This window comes from Ochotona curzoniae, unplaced genomic scaffold, assembly GCF_017591425.1.
Source record: "Ochotona curzoniae isolate NIBS_2020 unplaced genomic scaffold, NIBS_Ocur_1.0 contig_883, whole genome shotgun sequence".
Taxonomy (NCBI): Eukaryota; Metazoa; Chordata; class Mammalia; order Lagomorpha; family Ochotonidae; genus Ochotona; species Ochotona curzoniae.
The window spans coordinates 34,833,885-34,856,597 of record NW_024466599.1 but is presented as its reverse complement, the minus strand read 5'-3'; the positions used below and the strand labels follow the sequence as shown (position 1 = coordinate 34,856,597).

General features: G+C 35.4%; 1 protein-coding gene across 5 annotated transcripts in view; it reads right to left on the bottom strand.

The window, feature by feature from the left end:
* EXOC6B (exocyst complex component 6B) overlaps positions 1 to 22,713 on the bottom strand; it is a 498,452-nt gene that overhangs the window by 244,271 nt on the left and 231,468 nt on the right. For all 5 annotated transcript variants that reach the window (XM_040993234.1, XM_040993232.1, XM_040993230.1 and 2 more), the window contains exons 9-13: positions 12,556 to 12,639; positions 12,176 to 12,222; positions 10,363 to 10,483; positions 1,690 to 1,761; positions 649 to 746 (exon numbers count right to left, since the gene is read on the bottom strand). In XM_040993234.1, the coding sequence (XP_040849168.1) occupies positions 649 to 746; positions 1,690 to 1,761; positions 10,363 to 10,483; positions 12,176 to 12,222; positions 12,556 to 12,639 (422 nt within the window). The remainder of the gene's footprint in view (positions 1 to 648; positions 747 to 1,689; positions 1,762 to 10,362; positions 10,484 to 12,175; positions 12,223 to 12,555; positions 12,640 to 22,713) is intronic.

The following is a 22,713-nucleotide window of genomic DNA, read 5'->3' as shown; positions in this document are numbered from 1 at the left end:
AACTCAAAGAAAAGGAACTAAAGAACTAAGGAACTAAGAACTAAGAACTAAAGAAAAGGAACTAAAGAACTAAAGAACTAAAGAACTAAAGAACTAAGGAACTAAAGAAAAGGAACTCAAATCAACTGACATAAAGTATATGCCAAGAAAATCATCCACAGAGGTATTTCTGAGTGGGAAAGGTAAAACAGAAATTTACTATTATATGCATGCTGTTTTAAGGAAGATGACTAGTCCTCAACAAAAGTGTCCCAGAACACAAATAATTCATAAAGACTCAAATGTATCACTTCATGATTCCAAGGAAAAAACAAAGTCACACACACCACAAACGAAAACAGAAGAAGACACAAGAGGATAAGGTTTGAACAAAGGAATTTATTAATGCATCCAAGAAAACAAAAGTGCCAAAAAGGTTTAGGCATTTCTCAATACTGTAGACAGTAACACAGTGAGATAAGACAGCTTGAGAATATCATTTTAAACAGGATTACAATTCACTCGAACTCTAGATTAAAACTCAGGGAAGTCAGAAAAATAACAGCTACATACTTTTGGTGTTTATCACATTGGAAAATCTTGCCTGTAACTAAATGTATACAGACACATGCTATACATAGACGCAAGAGACTATAACGAATTCCTCACCTGAAAATGCCAGCCCACTTCTTCAGCAAGGTTTCACTATACTGATCTCGGATTTCTAGCAGCATATCAAAAAGCTGATTTACAGGAAAACCATACACCTGAAACAAGATAAGAAAACAGCTTTATTTTCTAAGATGACTTTTTTTTTAACAACATGAGAAATTTTGCTCTTTGGGCCAAAATTTAAATGAAAACATTATTACAGAATCTTTCATTGCCAACTAACACCTAGTGTTCATCTCTTGACAGGGATGGGCAAGACACCGACTAGGACAACCACACCCCATACTGGATGCCTATGTTCCCAGCTCCATTTCTGATTTCAGCTTCCTGATAATTTGCATGTTGGGAGGCAAGAAATGATGGCTCAAATACTTGTTTTTCTGGCTCTTAGCATCAGTCCTTACATACTACCCCATGTGAGACTTTCAGGACTGAATAAATAAGCTTGAGCTACCTCTGTCTTGGTCTCTCAAATTCATTGGGCGAAAAGTAATTTAAAAAGAATTAAAAGATACATATCAACTTACCTAAGCAAGATTCTAAGAAAAGAAATAAATTACAATCTAAGCATACACTATGGAGACTGTGAGGTAAGTTCTCCCTACAACTCCACCTTGTAATTCTAACTACCTAGAGCAACCATCAGAGTAGGGAGAGAAGCAGTGACAGAAAAAATCCAATCCATTTCTAAGGCTCATTCGCTGCATATAACAAGTGGTTCACCTCAATCATCATTACTTATGCTTGTAGATAAGCAAACTACAACATCGCCCAGCAGCATATCTAAATTAAGAACGTTTTGAGAAACGTCAGGTCTGAGTGGTTCAATTAGTCAATCTGATGTGAGAGAAAAAAAGGGTTGAGAATTACTTATGAAAACAAAAAGGGTCAGAGTAAACTCTATGTAATAAAAAAAAAAAAAGATGGTAAGAAAAGAATATGACTCTAGTAAAACAATGAACACAACCAGAAGCTGAAAGGCACTTATCCAAGATTCTGTAGATGAGAAAAAAGTACTTGGTCCTAAGACTTCCATACCTGAAGTGTATCGGCAAAAAGCACGATGAGGTTCTTCAAGTCTAACACAAGGTTTGGGTCAGAGCAGTAAGACTACAGGAAACACAAGAAAGAGGGAAAACAATTTTAAAAGATATAACCCAAGTTTCATTTATTTAATTGCTTAATACTTCACCAGTGGAGGCTATTCTAGAAAAAGTAAAACTCTTGATTGGGATAAGGTAACATCAGATTCAGCCACAAAAGAACCACAGAGAAAAACTTCAGGAACCATGATGTACATTTTTAATATCTGGAAATCCAAAAACACACTTCCAAATAACATTTAAGTTAAAGAAAAAAAATAAAAAAACTTTTGCAGTAATTTTGTTAACAGCAATACTTATCAGAAACCTATGGAATATGGTTAACACCTTTTAAAACATATATATACCTTATGTGTGTAAAAAAAACACACAATATTGAAAATAAAGAATCATTGGACTTACAAAACTAGGAAAGTCAAATTACAAATAAGAAAATAAAATTGATAAAATTAAAGCCTGAAATCAATGCATGGAAAAGATATGAAATATTTTATTAACTAAGATAAAACCCTAAGTTAAAAATACGATCAATAACAAAGTCTTAGGTAAGAAAAACAACAAATGTAAGACAGCACTGAACAATACAAAATGTAAAAGAAAAATATGCAGAAAAAGAAAATAAAAAGTATAAACTGGGCCTGGCACAATAGCGTAGTGGTTAAAGTCCTCTCCTTGCATGTACCAGGATCCCATATGGCCGCCGGTTCTAACCCTGGCAGGCCCGCTTCCCATCCAGCTCCCTGCTTGTGATCTGGGACAGCAGTTGAGGACGGCCCAAAGCCTTGGGACCTTGTACCTGTGTGGGAGACCCAGAAGAGCACCTGGCTCTGGGCTTTGGATTAGCTCAGCTCCAGCCATTGCGGCCGCTTGGGGAGTGAACCATCGGATGGAAGATCTTCCTCTCTGTCTCTCCTCCTCTCTGTATATCTGCCTTTCAATAAAAATAAACAAATCTTTTAAAAAAGTATAAACTAATACAAGCAAATTAAAAATAATTGAGAAAAAAAGAGCTTTTGTAGACATGATAAAATATGTATATGACTATTTTAACACTTAATTCATATTGAGGTCAAATTCCCTCAATTATTATTTCATTACTTGATCTCTCAATTCCAGAAAGGAATAACTAAGAAACAACGATGCAGTCCAATTATTTATTTTTATTATCAACAGTTTTTATCTTATATACAACTCTCCCTTGTAAAAGGGCAACTATTTTTCCAGCAGGTAAAAACTACCATTAACACAAAATATTGACCTTGCTTCCCTAATTTTAGTATTTAAAATACAATTCTATTTCTCTTGTAGAATAATGTCACTTCTTTTCTTCTTTGATTTTAATGTTTTGGATAAATATCACTCTTAATTCACAAATCTTACTTTGATTAGTTTTGCTTTATTGATAGCTCCTAATAACCATAATATAAAACAGTTATTCACCCATTCAATCATTTATTTAATTAGTTATTAGATAGGAGGAGGGAGTGGAAAAACAGAGATGGAGAGAGACAAAACCAACTTGTAAAATCAAGACCGATGTGACCAAAAAAATCGCTGTTTTTTTTTTTTATCCAAGCTATCCTAAGTTTTCTCTATATAATGATTCACTTTTTATGCACTCTTTCTACTTGGATCAGAACCTTTCAATCAGCTAATAACTGTTAACTAGTCATATCTCTTCCACTCAATGTTTACAAGAAATAATCTGGAGTCATCATTTAAAAAAAAACTTTAGGAACAGTTTGCGCACCTTTTGTAGGAATTATTAACACCTTTAAACATACGCAGTTACTTCATGTGTTTTATTTATTTTTTCACATAGTTTACACATATGATAATATCTCCTAAAAGATTCATGGTACAGGTGTTCACATTGTGACAAGTTAATTAACAGAGCCTGAATTTTTTGCTCTATGCTTCTTCTCATACTGATAGTCAATTATGTGTTAAATACACACATACACACAGACACACAGACACACACACAAACTAATTCAACATTACTAATATAGCCTCCTATACTTCTACATTTAGAACTAATCAAAACAACCAAAAAACCAAAACGAACAAGCCACTCAGGCAATGGGCACGGGAAATGGGCAAACATTTCACAAAGGAACAAGTCCAAATGGCAAACAAACATATGAAAAAATGTTCCAGCTCCCTAGCAATAAGGGAAATCCAAATTAAAACATCGATGAGGTACCACCTAACACCAGCAAGATTGGCCCACATAAACAAGAACACCAACGACGCTTGCTGGCGAGGATGCGGGGAAAAGGGAACCCTACTCCACTGCTGGTGGAGCTGCAAATTGGTACAGCCTCTATGGAAATCAGTCTGGAGAACACTCAAACAACTCAAAATCTGCATACCATATGACCCAGCAATAGCACTCCTAGGAAAATATCCAAAACACCTGTTTTACGACAAACCAACATGCATCCCTATGTTCATTGCAGCACAATCAGTAATTGCAAAAACATGGAAGCAACCGAAATGCCCATCAGCAGAAGATTGGATAAGAAAGCTTTGGTTCATCTACTCCATGGAATACTACTCAGCTATTAAAAAAAAACAAAATGCAGTTCTTTGTGGCTAAATGGGCACAACTGGAAACTATAATGCTAAGGGAAATGAGTGAATCCCAAAAGATTAGATACCACATGTTTGCCTTGATTTAACCTGTAATTTTTGTATGGTTGTTTGTTATTTTTTGAACCTGTCATTGATACTGTCTCAACCCAGAGGTTTCGAAGAATGGAACTTGCATTATTTTTAACATATTGTTTACCCAATACTATGTCAATTAATTCCATAATGTTGTATATTGATATTGAGGCCTTGTTGGGGCTTTTAACTGACCGGATCTTTACTCTGTTAGACCTATCTTCAGACCATAGAAGGTCTCCCCAAGAGGCCACTGAACTTATCTGGACAATAAGACGCTGAACTTCATGCTAGGCATGTGTTTGCAAGCAATGAATCTCAACTGAACTTGAACTATGGTTATGCAACAAGGTGGAGGAATCCACCATGGGGGGAGGGGTATGGGAGGGGTGGAGGGAATCCCCAGCGCCTATAAAACTGTACTACATAATACAATGTAAGCAACAATAAAAAAAAAAATGGGTTAAAAAGAAAAAAAAAAAAAAAAAGAACTAATCATTATTTTGTAAATTCTCCTGCTAGGCACCAAATTACTCATATTTGCTAAAGAATAGCTGCTTAAATAGCTTCTTATTATCTTCTTTTTATATAATTGATTCTCTTCAAATGTTTTATGACTAGTGGTTGTTCATATTTTAGAATGAAGGAAGGGGTTGATTAGCATAATTAGCATGAATTTCCTCTCCTATAGTTTTCAGTATGTTCCCCAAAAAATCTGACTACATGCTCTGTGAGCACCGTTGGAACAGATTAATCATGCTGTTTAAGTAGCAATAGTAGAAATCTAGTTAGTCCAGGATTTTTGAAAGTAGACATTGAAGCAATGATATCCTTCAAGCTTGATCCTTGCTCGCTGTATTTTTTTTTTTTACTGTAAATTCAGAACTTCGTAGGTGCTTTTTGGAAAATGTCTCCTGTAAAATCTTCCTCTATCTATACCATATTTAATTTATTTTTGCTTCTCTGATTAATTTCTTTTTCAAGTCCAAATAAATCTTGTTATAATTTTATGGCCAATAGAAGACAATTTACATAGCTTCCAGTTTCAGTTTGATTTCTCCCATTTTTATCTGATCAGAATTTAAGTTACGTGAAAACACATGTATTCAGCATATCCTTCTGCTTCTGTTATTTATATTATTAACAACCATAATGGCACACTTGCAATATTTTGAACAATAAGTTTATTTATTTGAAAGTTAGAGTGAGCGAGAGCAAGAACAGAAGCAACAAGGAGAATCATCTGTCTGTTCACTGATCAGATGGCCGTATTCGCTAGGACTGGAGCTAAGAACTCCATCCAGGTCTCTGACATGAGTGGCTTGTACTCATCATCTGCTGCTTTCCAGGCACATTACCAGGAAGGGGAATCAACAGCTGAGCAACACCCAGCTGTCTGCAATTCACAAAGAGAGCTCTCAAAGAATCCACCCAGGATGGCTACCTAAGCTCTGCTATTCAAGCTCTGAAACTGGGAAAACACACATTTCAGTTGTTTTGTGTCACCCAGTCTACAGTTCTTGCTACAGCAGCCCAAGCTAAGAAACAGAATCACAATAATGTAGAAAGCGATGTGCTATTTTCAAAATAGGTGAAGTTAGAGTCCAATTTCATGTCTCTTGCTAAAAGGCAATATTCATACTTGTGATTTTTTTTAGGGAAGAAAAACAAGAAATAATAAAATCAAATATAACAAAAACTTACTGATTTTTTTGAATACTGAAGTCATAAATATAAAATCAACCAACATAATTATACAGAAAATTTTGAATTTCTATAAAACTAAAGGGGAAAAAAGCAAAATTAAGAAAATCCAGAAAATAAAAGCACTTATATCAGACTAGAGGTTAAAATTCAGATTAAATCCTAATAGCTAAGTTTTATTAATAAGAAAATTTAATTTATTAAAATATAAAATAAAAACAATGAAAAGAGGAATGTACATAAAGGTATGTAACTAAAACCATGTGGAGAAATTTTCAATACCAACATTATTCAAAGAAAAGCTTAGCAAAATAAGACAAATTTTTTCAAAATTTAATTTTTTTTCCTCTGTCAAAAAAATTTTTGAGCAGTGTCCAGAGAAAGTTCCTACCCATTGGTTCATTTTTCAAATGCCCATGATGGCCAGGGGTCAAACATGAAAGCCAAGAATACAATTAAGTTCTCCCATGTGGATGGCAGGCAACAAGTATGTGAGCCATCACTTCCTCAGCAGCAGAAAGCTGCTACTGCGAACCAAATGCAGATACGAAACCCTGTACTCTGATATGGGGCACAGTCAACTTAACTCAGTACCAGCCACAGTTTCAAACATACAAATTTATGACTTTTGTTCATTTTTAAATATAACCTTTTGTGGAATAAAATAGGAAAACAGACCTTCAAACAAATGCTATTCTGAGTGCTAAAATAGTTCAATAGTTTCATAATGAAATTAGCAATATGCAAAACACAAGAAATACAAAAATCATTTAACTCACTAATTTCACTTCTTAAAATTATTCCTAAGTATGATTAAGTGAAAAATATTTATAAAAAATATCCACTGGTTTTAATAGATGAAAAACAATTGGAGATTGACATGTTGAGATTTGATTATTGTTTACAGTCTTTGCACTCTTCAGAAATAACATTTTATTCTACTTGCTAGTTGTTGAATTCTTTACCTAACAGAGTATTAAGACTGTAATTTCAAAGTGAAATGAAGTACTCTATTGTAAAAAATTTTTAGAAATGAAGGTCAAGGTAGGTGGATGGGAACTCAGGCAGATGTCGGGGAAAGAGGGGCTAGGAAGTATCACTATGCTCCTAAATCTGTGAAAATTGTTCAATCATATAATAAAATAAAATACAATAAAGAATAATTTTAAGGTCTGAAAGTAGCATACTTAAAATATTTCTGTAGTGAAATATCATGCAAGTATATATTAAAATAAAAACTAACTTATTAGATGTTAAATTAAAACATACCATCAGTATTAGGAAGTGCTGGAAAAACAGCCATTTAATTTACACCTAAGAAAACCTAAGAATAAACATGCCAGAGATTAATAACCAAAATTTTCTCTTAGGGTAAGCATTTTCCTTGCATTTATATATCAAAACATACATTCAAGGGAGAGAAGTAAGATATTCAAAAAATGGACAATGGATATATTCTTCAAAATCATAAAATCATTAATCATACCACACAAGAAAGTAAATTTCAGGTGGCTATAAATATATAAAAGCATAAAATCTTGGCCATAAAATAGTTCAGTGGCCTGGGTTCATGCCCTATCTCTTCTTCTGATTCCAGCTTTCTGCTACTGTGCACTCAAGACAGAGCTAACAAGCAATGGCTCAGCTAGTCGGGTCTTTTGTCACACCCACCAAGGGAGACCTGCTCGGAGTGTCTGCCTCTTGGCTTCAGGGAGTCAGGCCATGGAGGACATTTGCCGGGTGAAGCAGTGAATGAAGAACTCTCTGGCTCTGTATCCCTCTCCAATAACATAAATTTTAAAAAATTAGACAAGTGATTTGTTTTGATTTCAGAAGAGGCAGGAATTTTTAAAAACATATTTTCAAATTTCTCCCAATTTTTTGTATCAACAAAATAAAATGGAGAAGTATAAGGTGAAGTGCACTCAAATATACACAATGGTAAGAAATTCAGAAGAAGATGAATATAGATAAACACTTCTTGCCTCCAGCTCTTGACAACAGTTTCCTGCAAAGGTAGGCCCTGGGAGGCAGGGCTGACAGTTCCAGTGGCTGGATTCCTTCCACTGATATGCAAGTACTAAACTGGATTTGAGCTCCTGTCTTTGGTCCTGGTCTAGTCATTCATTACAGGCATTTGGAAAGCAAGCCAGCACATGGTGGTAGCATTCTCTCTCTCTCTCTCCTATTCTCAAAGCAACAAAAAGCAGATAAATACATATAACACAATCAACATTCACATATTCTCTTTGCTTCAAACCTATATATTAATCAATCTCTAGGCTTTGCTATTTAAATGGCACAGAGGCATCTCAAAGTAATCATTTTCAAAGAAAACAATCTCCTCACTTTAAATACCAAAACCACTATCATGCAAGGAATAAACTCATAAACCTAGGCTTTCTCTTAATACTTTTTCCTCTCTCAACTCTTATATCTAATCCCTAACAAAGTTCAGTTAGTCTAAGTTCCTAAAAATCATGACCTCATCAACAACTTTCCATACCTACTACTGCTATTACTATTACCAGCAAATGATTCAAGTTATCAACTCTTATTAGACAGGCCAGATCATTCTATTAACTACTCATGAATCCATTTTTACTCACCAGCCACTATCTACATTACAGCAAGAAAAATTTTCTCTGAGCAAAATTGCCTTGTAGCAAGTTAAGTTGCCACTTTGAGACTCCAACATCCTATATGAATGCCAGTTTGAGTCCTGGCTGTTCTCTGTTAATGGCCACAAAAAGCTGATAAAGCAGCAGAGGGTGGCCAAAGTGCTTGGGCCCCTGCAACAATGTGAGAAACTCAAAGTAACCTCCTGGCTCATGGCTGCTGTGTTCAGCCTAGTACAGCCATGGTAATTATGGCTATTTAAGCAGTGAATCAGCAGATGGAAGATCCTTCTCTCTGTGTGTGTAACTGCCTTTCAAATAAATAAGTAGAGCTTTAAAAAAAATCTCAAAATGTAAATCTGAGCATTCCACTCTAATTTACTCCACAGCCACAACAAATACTCATATGTACACACATGAACACATACAGCCCACTGCTAAAAGAGTCTAACAGGCTCTAAACAATATGGCATCTGCACACTTCTCCATTCTCACCTCGTACCTTACAAAGCTTTCTGTGAGTTATGGTCTTTCTATTCTAGACTTCTCTCAAATCCAGCCCTTTTAAGCTAGGCTACCTTCAGTTATAGATTTTGCAGACAGTATTTACTATCTGAAACAGGTGACTAGTCATGGAAAACTTGAAGTCTCTAGTGAGCACAACTAGATAGACAATAGGGCTATCTAGTAAATTTTAAAAGATGGTCAAAAATTATCAATCCTTCATTATTATTTGTAAATCACTTTAGACATAGAAGTCCTCAAAACATTATTTCTTGTGCCTAAAATGCTCATTTAGTTGTCTTTGCAAAAATGACGACTTTGATATTCAGACCTAAACAGGTCAGTTCTTTCAAACAAATCAGAAAAGCAAATATCTATCGTCCTAACCTATCACTTTATTTTAGCTGTTTGAATTATATTGCCATTGTCTAACATTCTTATTTGTTTGAGTATCGCCTCCAATTAAAATACAACCCTCTGACAGCAAACGCTACTGAATTGTGTGACTTAATATTTGGAACTTTTTTTCCAAAAAGTAAAATTGCGAACTCAAAAGTACATCAAAAGGTATTACATAAGGCAACATAAAGCAGTGGGAAAGAAAAAGGACTATCTGGACCTGAATCTTGGTTCCACCTCAAACTCTGTGTCATTAGACTATTAATTTAAGCTCTCTATGGTTCGGTTCTGCTCCATACAGTGTAAAATAAGGAAACAAAAATATTCATATGAATGGGATTATAGAGATTAAAGGAGACAGCTTATGAAGTACATAGAAGAATGGCTGACACAGTGCAGTAACAGATGCTAGCTGCTATTTTCTTATTGCAATAAGCATTCCCCAAATAAGAGATCAGTGTTGGAAATATCAGAAAAGTCAGGGCTTTACTCCCATACCATTGAAGGATGTAGATCTATAGATAGATAAACATGTAGATATAAGATAATGATAATCACATATTTATGTACACATTCAAACATATATACACACATACATCTACACATGAGACATTTCAAAGATCATATTTATGTTGATTGTATATCAGTAAGATCTAGTACAGTATATAGAGAGTGAGCTTTTCTTGTGAACTTCCCCTGGGTTTCATACATACCGAGTGTGTACGAAGTGCTGCGATGGTTTTTGAAAGTGCCATTTCCCACAATTCATCAATGTAGGCTCTATTTACTAAGCCTTGGGTTGTATGTAAAATATGATCTTCAACCACAAAAAAACTAAGATTGAGAAGAAAAGAAAGTACAGCTGTCAAAAATTACAGTGTAATTACTATCTCTAGGGTTGGACAGACATTAAGAATTGCCATCAAATTCAAAAAGTTAACATTATTTTTCCTTAAAAATTTTTTCAGTATCATAAATGAATTCATACTTATTTAACTATGAGTTATATCTGTGTTCATGTCTTCTTAACCAATTCTACACTGAATAGATAATTTAAAATGGAAGAGGGGCCAGCACAGTGACTTAGTACATAATCCTCTAACTGCAGTGCTAGCATCCCTCATGGGCACTAGTTAAAGTCCTGAGTGTTCCACTTCTGATCCAGATCCCTCCCCACGGCCTGGAAAAGCAACAAAAGATGGCTTAACTCCTTTGGTCGCCGAGTCCATATGGAAGAAGCTCCTGGCTATTGGTTTTGGATTAGCTCAGCTCTGGCCATTGCCACCAACTGGGAAGTGAATCAGCTAATGGGGGATTCTCTTTCTGTCTATCTGTCTCTGTCTTTCTCTCTCTCTCTCTCTCTCTCTCTATATATATATATAGATAGATAGATAGATAGATAGATAGATAGATAGATGTGCAAGTGTATATGTATGTATATATATATATATACACACACACACAGGCACACACATATATATATGTATGTATCTCCTTCTCTCTGTAAACCTGCCTCTCAAAAATGAGTCAATCTTTAAAAAAATAGGCAATGAAAATTAGTGAAATTACTTTTTCACAAAGTAAATCGATTTTAAAGTGATAACAAAAGCTGAAATATTACATGTAACCAACATACAAATCAACAAAATAATCTCCCTTATGTGGACTCAAAGTAAAATGTTGCAAAAGCATTTTATAAGGTTAAACTAATGCAGACTAACTTTACTATCCTTGTTGTGGCTTTTTATTACTATACATTTAACATGCACTTTCAGCCTTTTTGCCTAAATGTTCATTTTAATTAAAATAATTTTTAATTAAGGAGTGTTATGACTGTTTTAATAAAACTATTAATTACATGAAAATAGCCTAAATCTGGCAAACAACAGAAAGGGAAAAACATAATAATCTATTATTTCTCCTTATTTCAATCATTATTGTACAACTACACAAGTTGGCTATATTTGGGATGTTTGGAAGCTGCAATTCCATGCCACTGCATATGAGCTAGATGAGAGCAACAAACTATGCAGCCCAGAGGACAAACTGGGTTCTGCCTTTTTATAAGACTGTTTCATTAGGATACAACTTTGTGTACTCATTTATGTAATGTTATAGCTGTTTTTGTACCAGAACAACAAATCTAAAGAGTTGGAAAAAAGTCTGTATATTCTATGATGTCTCAAATACTTGACTGCTTGGCCCTTTTAGAAAATGTTTGTCAACCTTTCTGATGATTTGGTTCTACCTTACCAAGAATGGAAAAGTCAAACATCAAGTATAATAAGATTATAACTTAGTGTTTTTCTTCCTTTATCCACTTTTATTCCACTATATAACACCGGAAGTGTCAAGACTTTCCTTTTCCAACAGAAAATAAAAAAGGAACCTTTGTCTTGAGGATTTAAGAAGGAAGAAAAACAGAACTTTTCAAGAAAAATATGATCTACTTTTCCAAATAACAAAAATCTATGAATTTAAAGTATTTCAATTTAAATACACACAGACACACACATATATACATACCCTACAATTTGATTAAAATACTTTCGGTAGCCATCTAAAGTTTCATGCTGGAAAAGAAAAACAAAGAAAAAAGTTTCAGTTTTGCTACATCAAAACAAAGTTAATATCAAGGTTGAATCTCTTAAGGTTCAGTTCTCTAGACTAAGTGCTAAGTATGAAAATAGTACTTATCATGTAGAACAAGGATGGAACAGTACATATCTAGTACTCAGTACATCTGACATACGACAATCCATACATGGTAATCGCTGTCCTTACTGCAAGTCACATGCATGAAATCTGGACTTAGAATAATAGTCAACGCACAAACACACACACACATCAATAAATATCAGAAAAGAGAAGTCGAAACACAGCAACAGTGAAGGCGAAAATCCCACCATGTTAGATGGAGGCTGGAGTACCAGACGAGCTTGTTTTCGCCTCTGCTTTCGGTAGTAGTTTTCAAATGTTTCCCGTGCACCCTACAAAAAACACAAGAAGAAATGAGTTGATTCAATTGGACCAATAATTCTTGCAATTTCAGGGGAGAGAGAATAATCCAGGTTTGGAATGTGAAGCATTGTCAAACATCTTAAAATCATGGTAAATTAAAAAAAAAAGCCAATATTGAACATTACTTACAAATTTCTTATGGTTGGATACAAAAGATCCTTATAAGAACAGTTCCAGAACTCAGTCACTAGTACACAGTGAGCTGGCTTCTGAGTCAACCATCACAAATTCACAGAAATGAAGACAAACCCATTTTGTTTCATGTTATAATTAAAGAGACATATCTCTTTAAAATCATAGAATGTTCAAGAAGAAAATGTTCAGAAAAAAATAAAAGCAGGCTCCAAAGATATGAGCTAGAGGCACAATAGGAAGTGGGGAAATGGCAAAAAGTAAGACTAGTAATTGGAAAACTCACAATAGGAAATCAGATAGAACACAAAGTAGCACAGGATTAAACCAAAGAAGTACAAGCAGGAGGAGGAGAAAGATAGATCTGAAAATGCACGCCATACAGGTTCTACTTTTCATGTAAGGGTTTCTGTAAGTAAAAAGAGGAGGGAGTACTCTAGAAATCAGTATCTAGCCCCTCAGCTCTGCATTGGATTGAGCAGTGTCCCTTCAGAATTCACACCCTCTGAAGAGGCTCAGAACAGGGCCTCCTTTGGAAATAGGGCCATTGCAGAAACGGCAGGTTAAATTAAGACACAGTCACACAAGTGAGTAGGATGAGACCTTACTACAATATGATTGGTATCCTTGGAAGGAGAGGATAAAAGACACACACAAGAACCATATCCCAATAATGGGGTCAGAGGTTGAAAGGATGAGCCCACAAGCCAGGTGACACCAAGGATTCTGATCAGCAGCATAAGCTGAAGAGGCAAGGCAGAGTAACCAGAGCCTCACATGGATCCTAACTTTCGCTTTCTTTGTTTTTAACTTCTGGCCTCTAAAACTGAGATTGTGGTACTTTAGTATAGAAGCTCTAAATAACCAATAAGAAAATCAGTTATAAAAACACTATGCCCAGTGTATTTTAAATCCTCACCTTTAAAGATTTAATTATTTTTATACGAAAGGAAGAGTTACTGTGAGAGAAGTGGAGACAGAGATAAGAGACAACAGATATATTCCATCTGCTGGTTCACTTTCCAAAAGATTGCAAAGGCCCAGCCTGGGCCCAGCCAAAGCCAGGGACCAGGAGATTCTTCTGAGTCTCCCACATGGGTGCAATGACCCGAGAAATAGGACTATCTTCTGCTGCTTTTCCCAGGCCATCAGCAGGATCTTCTGCTGCTTTTTGCACGTCCTTAGCATGGAGCTGGATCTGAAGTGGAGCAACTGGAACATAAATCCCATTTGGAATGTCAGTGCTGCAAGTCGAGGCTTAATCTGATATGCCTCAGCACTAGCCCCTCCTCTTTTTTAAAAAAATTATTTATTTATTTATTTTAATGGAAGAGTGACAGAGACTGGGAAAGACAGAGATCTTTCATGTGCTGGTTCATTTCCCAGATAATTGCAAAAGCCAAGGGTACACTAAGCTGAAGCCAGGAGCCAAGAATTCAACCCACAGCTTCTCACATGGGTGGCAGCAATTCAACAACTCAGCCACAATTTGCTCTTTCCCAAGTACATTATCAGAAATCTGGATGGGGGGTAGGGGAATGGGGAGAAGTAACCATGACTTTAATTGGGATGGGAGGTAGACGTCTCATGCAGCACCCTCTTAATCCTAATCAAGGCTTTTAGAAGCAGGCACAGAACGTCAGTATATGACAGAGATACAGATTACTGACTTGGGAAGCAATTGAGTATATTCAAGCCATCACTCTGTCCCTTATTAACTATATACTTCCCATGAACAGCTGCGCAACTGCCCTTCCACTAACTGATCATTTAACTTTCACCTTACAGTGTGCTGTCGTTTTCTCATTTGTAGAAGCTGTGAAGCTCATATTGCTACTATAGGAATTTAGAAGAGTTATAAAGCTGTTAGAATCATAACTGATTAAGACATACCTTTGTACAAATGCAAAAAAGTAAGGAAAGCGTAGGAATTTCACTTAGCAGTTAATACAGCAGTTAGGATGTTCACAGCCCATACATAAGTGCATAGGTTTGATCACTAGTTCCCTTGGTGACTAGCTCTCTGCTAATGCAGACCCTGGATGTAGCAATAATGGCGGAAGTGACTGTGCACCTGCCACCCATGTGGCTGACCAAAATTGAGTTTCTAGTTCCTGGATTCATCCACAGGTGAAACCACCATTGTAACATTTTGAAGTGAGCCAAAAGATGGCCAAGATTTGTCTGTATCTCTCTGTCACTCTCTGTTATACTGATTCCATGCAATAATTACTTGACTTTTCTCTGATTTATTGAAAGTGAGAACAGTTATATTCAAAGCAATTTCTCTGTTAAATTTCTAAGTCCACACTAGTGTAACTCAAAGGTCAGCAAGCATTTTCTATGAAGGACAGAGCAATAAAGGCTTTTTAAAGATTTATTTTTGGGGCCCAGCAGTGTGGCCTAGCAGCTAAAGTCCTCGGCTTGAACGCGCTGGGATCCCATATGGGCACCAGTTCTAATCCTGGCAGCTCCACTTCCCATCCAGCTCCCTGCTTGTGGCCTGGGAAAGCAGTCAAGGATGGACCAATGCTTTGGGATCCTGCACCTGCGTGGGAAACCTGGAGGAAGTTCCTGGCTCCTGGCTCCGGATCAGCACAGCACTGGCAGTTGTGGCTGCTTGGGAAGTGACTCATCGGATGGAAGATCTTTCTCTCTATCTCTCCTCTTCTCTGTATATCTGACTTTGTAATAAAAATAAATCTTAAAATAATACTTTTGAATGAGAGAGAGAGAAACAGACACACACATTTATGTGCATGCATGTTCACACTCACACATTTATCCACTAGTTCACTCCTCAAATAGCAACAGCCAGAATTGGGCCTTTCTGAAGTCAGGTACTAAGAACCTGTTCCAGATCTCCCTTGTGGGAGCATGGGCCTGAGGATTTGAGCCATCTTCTCCTGCATTCCTAGAACACAAGCTGGACAAAAAGGTACCCACACAGGATGTAGGTACCATAGGTGCAGGCTTAGCCTACTTCGCCATGGATCTGGCCCAAGAACAGTGAAGAGTTTACGCTTGGTGGGAAACCATTCAACTGTGTTGTCACAGTGCAACGGTAGCCATAGATAACAAATGACTGTCCTGGGTCCAATAAAACCTTGCCTGAAGAAACTGAAATCACAGTTTCATAAAATTTCCAACTGTCATAGAATTTTTCTGGTTTGAATTTTAAAAATATAAAATCCTTTTCAGTTCACAGCCTAAACAGAAACAGGCAGCAAGTTGGATACGATCAATAAGCCACAGCCTGTTAGGCAAAGTTGTAGCCTAAAAACCAAGGCATTATAAAAATTAAATGAATAAAACTACACACACATCATCTAAGATTTCTGCCTATTAAAGAAAATAAAATACCAGCACAGCTGTTTCAAGGTTTTCTTAGTTCACAAGTTAATGATGAAGCAAATAATTGCATTTAAGAAATGAGAAGCAGAAATTACAAATTGGTTTGTTATTGCTCACTTGTCACCATTTCACAGCACAGTAGTATTGTTAAACACCAATTACATTCTGTACACACTGAAGGGCTTTTCATTTTGAGGTTAGCAGTCCTAAAGGACGTTTATTATTTTAGTGTAACATGACATATTCAGTGTGTTTTGAAGCCAAGATACACCTACCTGAGAATTTAGGGAAAGCTTTCTTTCTAATTAGACCACAATAAACTAATTTTATTATTATTTTTTTGTAAATGGGAGGAAATACATAAGATGGAACTCTCTCTGAGAACCAAAAACATAAGCTTAATTCTAAACTGAATACAATTTTGCCTCTCAAACATTCCATCAATAGAACAAAAACAAATGACCAATTTATTGACCAGTTATGGCTTCCTCATTTACACAACTGAGTTGGATTTTCCTTTATAACTGTTAAATAAATTCATCTGATTTTTCTATTTCCTCTGCCAATTCTGCTGGTTTAAATGCTTAGCTGTGGAACTTTAGAAATAGATATTTGACCAACACAGTTAAGTAAATGGTGAAAAGTATGTCAATTCACAACTGGTCACTAGAGGTTTCACTTCAGCTTCAAACGCTCTTAGTCCCAAACATTAAATCAATAGAAACAAAGAAAAATTGAAAACTTTTAAGATATAAGCAAATAAAAAAAAAACTATCACTAGGCAAGGAAAAGGTTGGTTCCCCCCCCTCCATTTTATGCTATCAGTAATTCACTGCTGAAAAGTTTTATGTAAATTAAAATGTACAACATGACAGAAAAACTGGTGTCTTACTGTATTGAGCACTCATCATGTGAGACACCAGGATCAGCCAGTCCTTACTGAATTTATAGTGTATGATGAAAAACTAACAAACAAATAAGTTACAATGAAGTACAAAATCCCATGAATTGGAGTGGTGAGTGTGTGTGTGTGTGTGTGTGTGTGAGAGAGAGAGAGAGAGAGAGAGAGAGAGAGATGAAAATCCCTCCCCCAAAAAAATGAAAAGAAAAGAGAAGGAAGATGAAAAAGAAAGAAAAAGAAAAACAGAAGGAAGATGAAGACCAGAAAGGTGAAGTATCAGACAAGAAAGAGAGGAGGAAGAGGAAGAAGACAGGTGACTTATCAGAGAAGGCTTCCCAGACAAAAATTGTAATCAGAGGTTAAATCAGGTAAAGAGAAAGGAAAATAACATTCCAACAAGTGACAAAGATGTTGAAAGAGAAAAAAAAAAAGCATTACACTATGAATCTGCAAGATGTTCTCCATGACAGGACTAAGATACGCACACACACAATTCTCATGAGTGCTCAAAGTAAATCAGGATATGGAAGCACAAAAATCCTAAAGAGTATGAAAAGTTTTAAGTGAAACAAAACGTGGAGACTCTGCACTACCTAATTTCAAAAGACACTAAACGAAAAGAAAAATGTCATTTCTTTTCTCCGATCTGTGACCGCTAATACAGAGTACAAAAAAATGTGAACAATATGAGCAAAACTGACATTTGATTACTGTTTACAGCTTTTGTCTATACTCTTAGGGAATAGTAGCCTTTTGGGTTTTTGTCTTTTCTGTTTTTAATTTTCTAGTTGCTATGTGCTGATATCTTTAACTCATGGAGTGGTAAGCCTGTGATTGTCAAATGAATTGAAATATGCCATCGTGAAAACCAGGTGGGGGAAAGAATTGGGAAGAAGGAGGGTGAGTGGGGTGCGACATGAGGAAAGACAGGATGGGAGGAATCACTAGACTCCCTAATCTGTATTGTGAAACTTGTTCACTTTATATCAATAAATTTAAGGGGAAAGACAAGAAAATAATATTTCCAGAATAGTCTTAAGGTTTTTTTCTTTTGGATGAAATCTAGTGTTTACATCATTAATAGCAATGGTTTTTATAGTATTTCACCATTTGTGTCTTTCCTGAAGTTTATTAAAATACGGGGACAATACTAAAATTTTGAAATAGTTGTGTTTAGTAAATAAATTGAAATGAGGTGAATTGAACAAGAAGTTAACAGAGCTCAGTACATAAATCTGTTTTATTTGGCATAGAAAAAACTGGAATATGTACGGTGATTACTTAGCTGTTATGTAGTTTTTCTTTAACTGAATTAGAAATGCATACAGATGTTACTATGTAGACAAAATTCCTCATGAATATATTTACAAATTGCTAAAATTTTCTATGGCCTCAAAGGCTTTCCTTCTTAATCTTTCAAATACTTTAGATGTGTGAAAGTCTCAACACTGACTTCTCCAGTGAGTATTTTATCATCTTTGTCAAAGATCTATTGTCTGCAGATTTGTGTACCTCATTTTTGGAGCTTTCTGTTCTGTAAAACTGGAATATGTTTGTATTTTTATACAAATACCATACCATTTTCAGCATTATATCTTTCTAGTACAGTTTAAATTGCTTATTATATAAAGCACGTTTTACAGATTTCCCTATACAAATTTAAGAGCACTATTGCAAATGTAGTCTAATTTAGACGTAATGACTTAGTAGTATTCGGTAAAGTACATACACCACATTTTTCTTACTAAGTCTTTACTTGATGGATTTCTAGATTGATTCTGTATTTTAGCTTTTATGAATTGAGCTGCTATAAATGTAGGGATGATTTCAGGAAATTATTTCTGGTTGTGCTTTCTATATTATTTTTCTATCTTTAAATTATCAACAGAATTTTAAACTACTACATATAGAAAAATTACACAACATAAATTGGACAAAGGAAAAATAAAAATTATTTATAACCTACTACTTGGAAATAACTACTACTTATTTTTTCATATTCTCCTTTATAGACATTTTCCTATTCCTATTGTAAAGATAAAGTCACACTGTATATAATCTTTCCATTGAGCTCTGCATACACAGATCTTGTTCTCTAACACTGTAATTCAGTATCATTAACTTTTATTCCATAACACAGTTCCAATTCCCTTTTTTCAAACATATCCTACAAACCAACATCATAAACACTGCAATAATATTGCCTTTTGAATAAATGTTCAAAAATAAAAGTAAACACATAAATGACAGCCTACTTTTCTTCTCCACATGTCCACATAGAATAAATATAGGCATATATACATATATCTGGACACAAACACAGAAACACACACAACATTACCACTCTCTATGAGCATGTGATTAAAGCCTGTTTTGTCTGTAAATGTGGTAAAATTTACTAACAAGTTTCAAGGTCAAATTTTAGCTGCAATAGTTTAAAAATGTGCACTATCAATCAAACAATTCAAGATCATGTTATTCTAGACCTGGAAGAGACAATTCTATGCATACAACATGTACAGTTGACTCTGCAGCCTGGGGCTCCACATTCACAGACGCACCCAGCCCCAAATGAGGAATAAAGCATCTGCACCAAACATGTCTAGACATTTAGGTTTTTTGGTTTTCTTGTTTTTGTTTTGTTTATCACTATTCCCAGACAACACAGGATTAACAACCATTTACATAGTATTTGCATTGTGTTGAGTACCATAAGTAATGGTACTGGTAAGATGACTTAACATATCCCCTACTCCTAAACATTAGTGGCATCCACATGTCTAGTTTTGCAGAGAGAAAAAATTTACACTGGGACAAGACTTCCCCAAATGGGCAATATGTCTCTGCATGGCAGGCAAAAAGGGACAGATGTTATATCTTCTTTATTAAGTATTTACTGCACCATTCACCATTCTTTGGTTAAACAGTTTTTCATCTAATGGATTATTCCTGGCAGAACTGGGGTGAGGCCTATTGGAGAGTGGGCAGAGTTCTCATCCGTCACAATAACAGAAAATTAACCCGTGAATTGAGAAACAGCTAAGGGCAGCTATGCAAAGAACAAGGGTGCGGAATGGAAGGGAATGGAAGGGAATGGAAGGGAAGCTCACACCATTGTTCTTCCGGCTTTGCCTACAGGAAGCAATATTTCCATTTGGTCTTGGGAAAAGCCTGTAATTTCACCACCCTGACTGCAGCTGGAACTCCCTTTTAATTGTCACAGCGTCCAAGTGAAGACAGGTTTATTCAAAGTTGTATTTTTTTTTAAATAAAGAAAACCTGAAAGAACCATTTTAATTTGCTTCCATGTGAAAAGGGGAGCACTTTTCATAGGGCCTCGTAATGATGTTCAGCGGGATATTACACTTCACCATATGGCTAATTTGCACAGCAGGCCTAGAGCAGGATTTTCTTTCATTAGAACTGCCCTAAAGATCAGACTACAGAAACATGTGTAAAGAACAAACCCAAGATGCCCCCTATTGCTAAAATCTTGAAACATTCGATTCCCAGATGTAAAAACCCATTCAAAGAGTTCCTATGTCAAGGTCATTCAAGAATCATAGAGGTGTTTGTCACAGCTCCACTTACCTGTAGTAGGGCTACGAAAAATGCATAAAATCAAGAGCTACAATATTGTCAAAACACCTCAGAAAGGAAATTACGAATAGGAAAAAGATAACGGCTATTATAGCTATTTTATCTTTAAAATACTATTGCTTCCAAATGTACCGATTCTCTCAAACTACAAAATCAACCTAAGTTTCAGATTGTTTTTGAAAAAAGCATGAGCAGTCTGATGTTCTAACAGGGTCTTTTTTTTTTTTTAACATGGCCATTGCAACCTTTGTCTCAGCATTTATCCTGCTACGGGCAAGCAGGAGCCATGCAGAAGCATCTCCTCCAAAAACGGATTGTAGGTGGAGGAGAAAAACAGAAAGAGAAAAATCTGATGTCTAAGGATTATGAAACAGTTGAGTCTGTGCTTCTGAAGAAAGTAAACATTGTGATTAACAATCTTGGTCTTTGTAATCCCCCCTTCCAAGAAAGAGTGTTAATTTATTAAATATTTTAACAAAGAGTCTTTTATCAGATTCAGTTTGGCTGGCTCCTTTCATAGCATTACCAATTACAACCAATAAAGCTTTAATTGATGACTACTTTTTATAACCTTTGACCCAAGATGATAAACAGTTGTACTTTAGAAGCAAAAGGGTAAACCTCAAAGGGAACAGTGTCTTAATCATCCGTAGTGAACCAAACTACCTAAAATTACAACTTAACCTGCCTGGTTAAAACAAAAACACAGACTTCCTCTTTGATTAAGATAAATGATCTGGAAAGATGTGAATTTCATTTTTAAGAAGTAGGGAGACCTAACTTGAATAATCTGCATATAATTGTGCTGTAATGTGCTAATTATTCAAACTGTATAATTGAATCAATTTAAAATCTGTATAATTGAATCAAATTGAAATACGCCTTAGTTTTTAATATAAAATAACTAAAAAGCAGCTAATTCTGAAATGCATGATATTTTTTTAAAGTATTATTATTCGCAACATATCTCCTTCCCAACCCAATCATTTTATCCAGTATGCTAGGGGCCACTAAGGGCATGTGAGTGAGAAAAAAAGCCAGATAATAGGAAGCAAAAATTTTTTTAAAAGATCACCTGTAAATGACAAGCGAAGAAAGTAATTCCTTCAATCACAGCTAAGAAAATGGAATTATTTTTTTTCTCCAAAGAATTATGAACTAAGTACTATTCCAAAGCTGATAGCCAAACGTCCAATTTCACATATGCCAAATTTCAAGCAAAGCCCCTTCTAACCTAACTCACACCTGTCAATCTTCTAAATTGCTAGGGTGCTTTACAATTTGGAAGCTAAAAAAACTCCCAGATAAATCAATTTGTTTATATTGTCAAACTGAATAAGGACTCCATACAACTTATACGAAACTAACAGGAAAATATGAGCTTAAAATGCAAATAAAAATAACACCATCTGAGCGGGCATTTGGTTTGGTGGTGATGCTGGTGAAGATGTCCTTGTCCCATACAGGATCCCTAGACTGAATTTCTGGAATCTGATTTCAGTTTCTTGCCAACACAGACCTGAAAGGCAGTGGTGATAGTTTAAGTAATTGGTTCCCTGACCAAAAAAAAAAAAAAAGTTTTGGGAGATAATTAGCAGTGTCTATCTGTTACTCTCTTTCTCATATCTCCCGCTTTCTAACATAAAAAAAAAAAAACCAGAAGTACACCATATTAATAACAATGAGACTGGCTTATACAAAAGGAAAGCCATGACTTACACAAAAGGTACAGACACCCCCCCACACACACACAAAAAAAACTAGGTGGAAAAACTCAAAGTGACTATACATACATAATAAGAGAGTGAATGCTAGGAAAAGAACAAAATCTAAGACTCAAAGAGTTTTATAAACCTAAAGAGCTATATACATTATTTTTATGACATATAAATGTATGTAATGGCTGTTTTATTAAAGACACATGGTTGCTCCATGAATTCCAAAATTACATTTTCAGCATCCTCAAAAACAGCCCTGCATGTGCACCTAAGGAAAAATTGCAGAAGTTTTATATAAACACATTTATCCCTTTTCACCCATTAATAAAACTATTTTT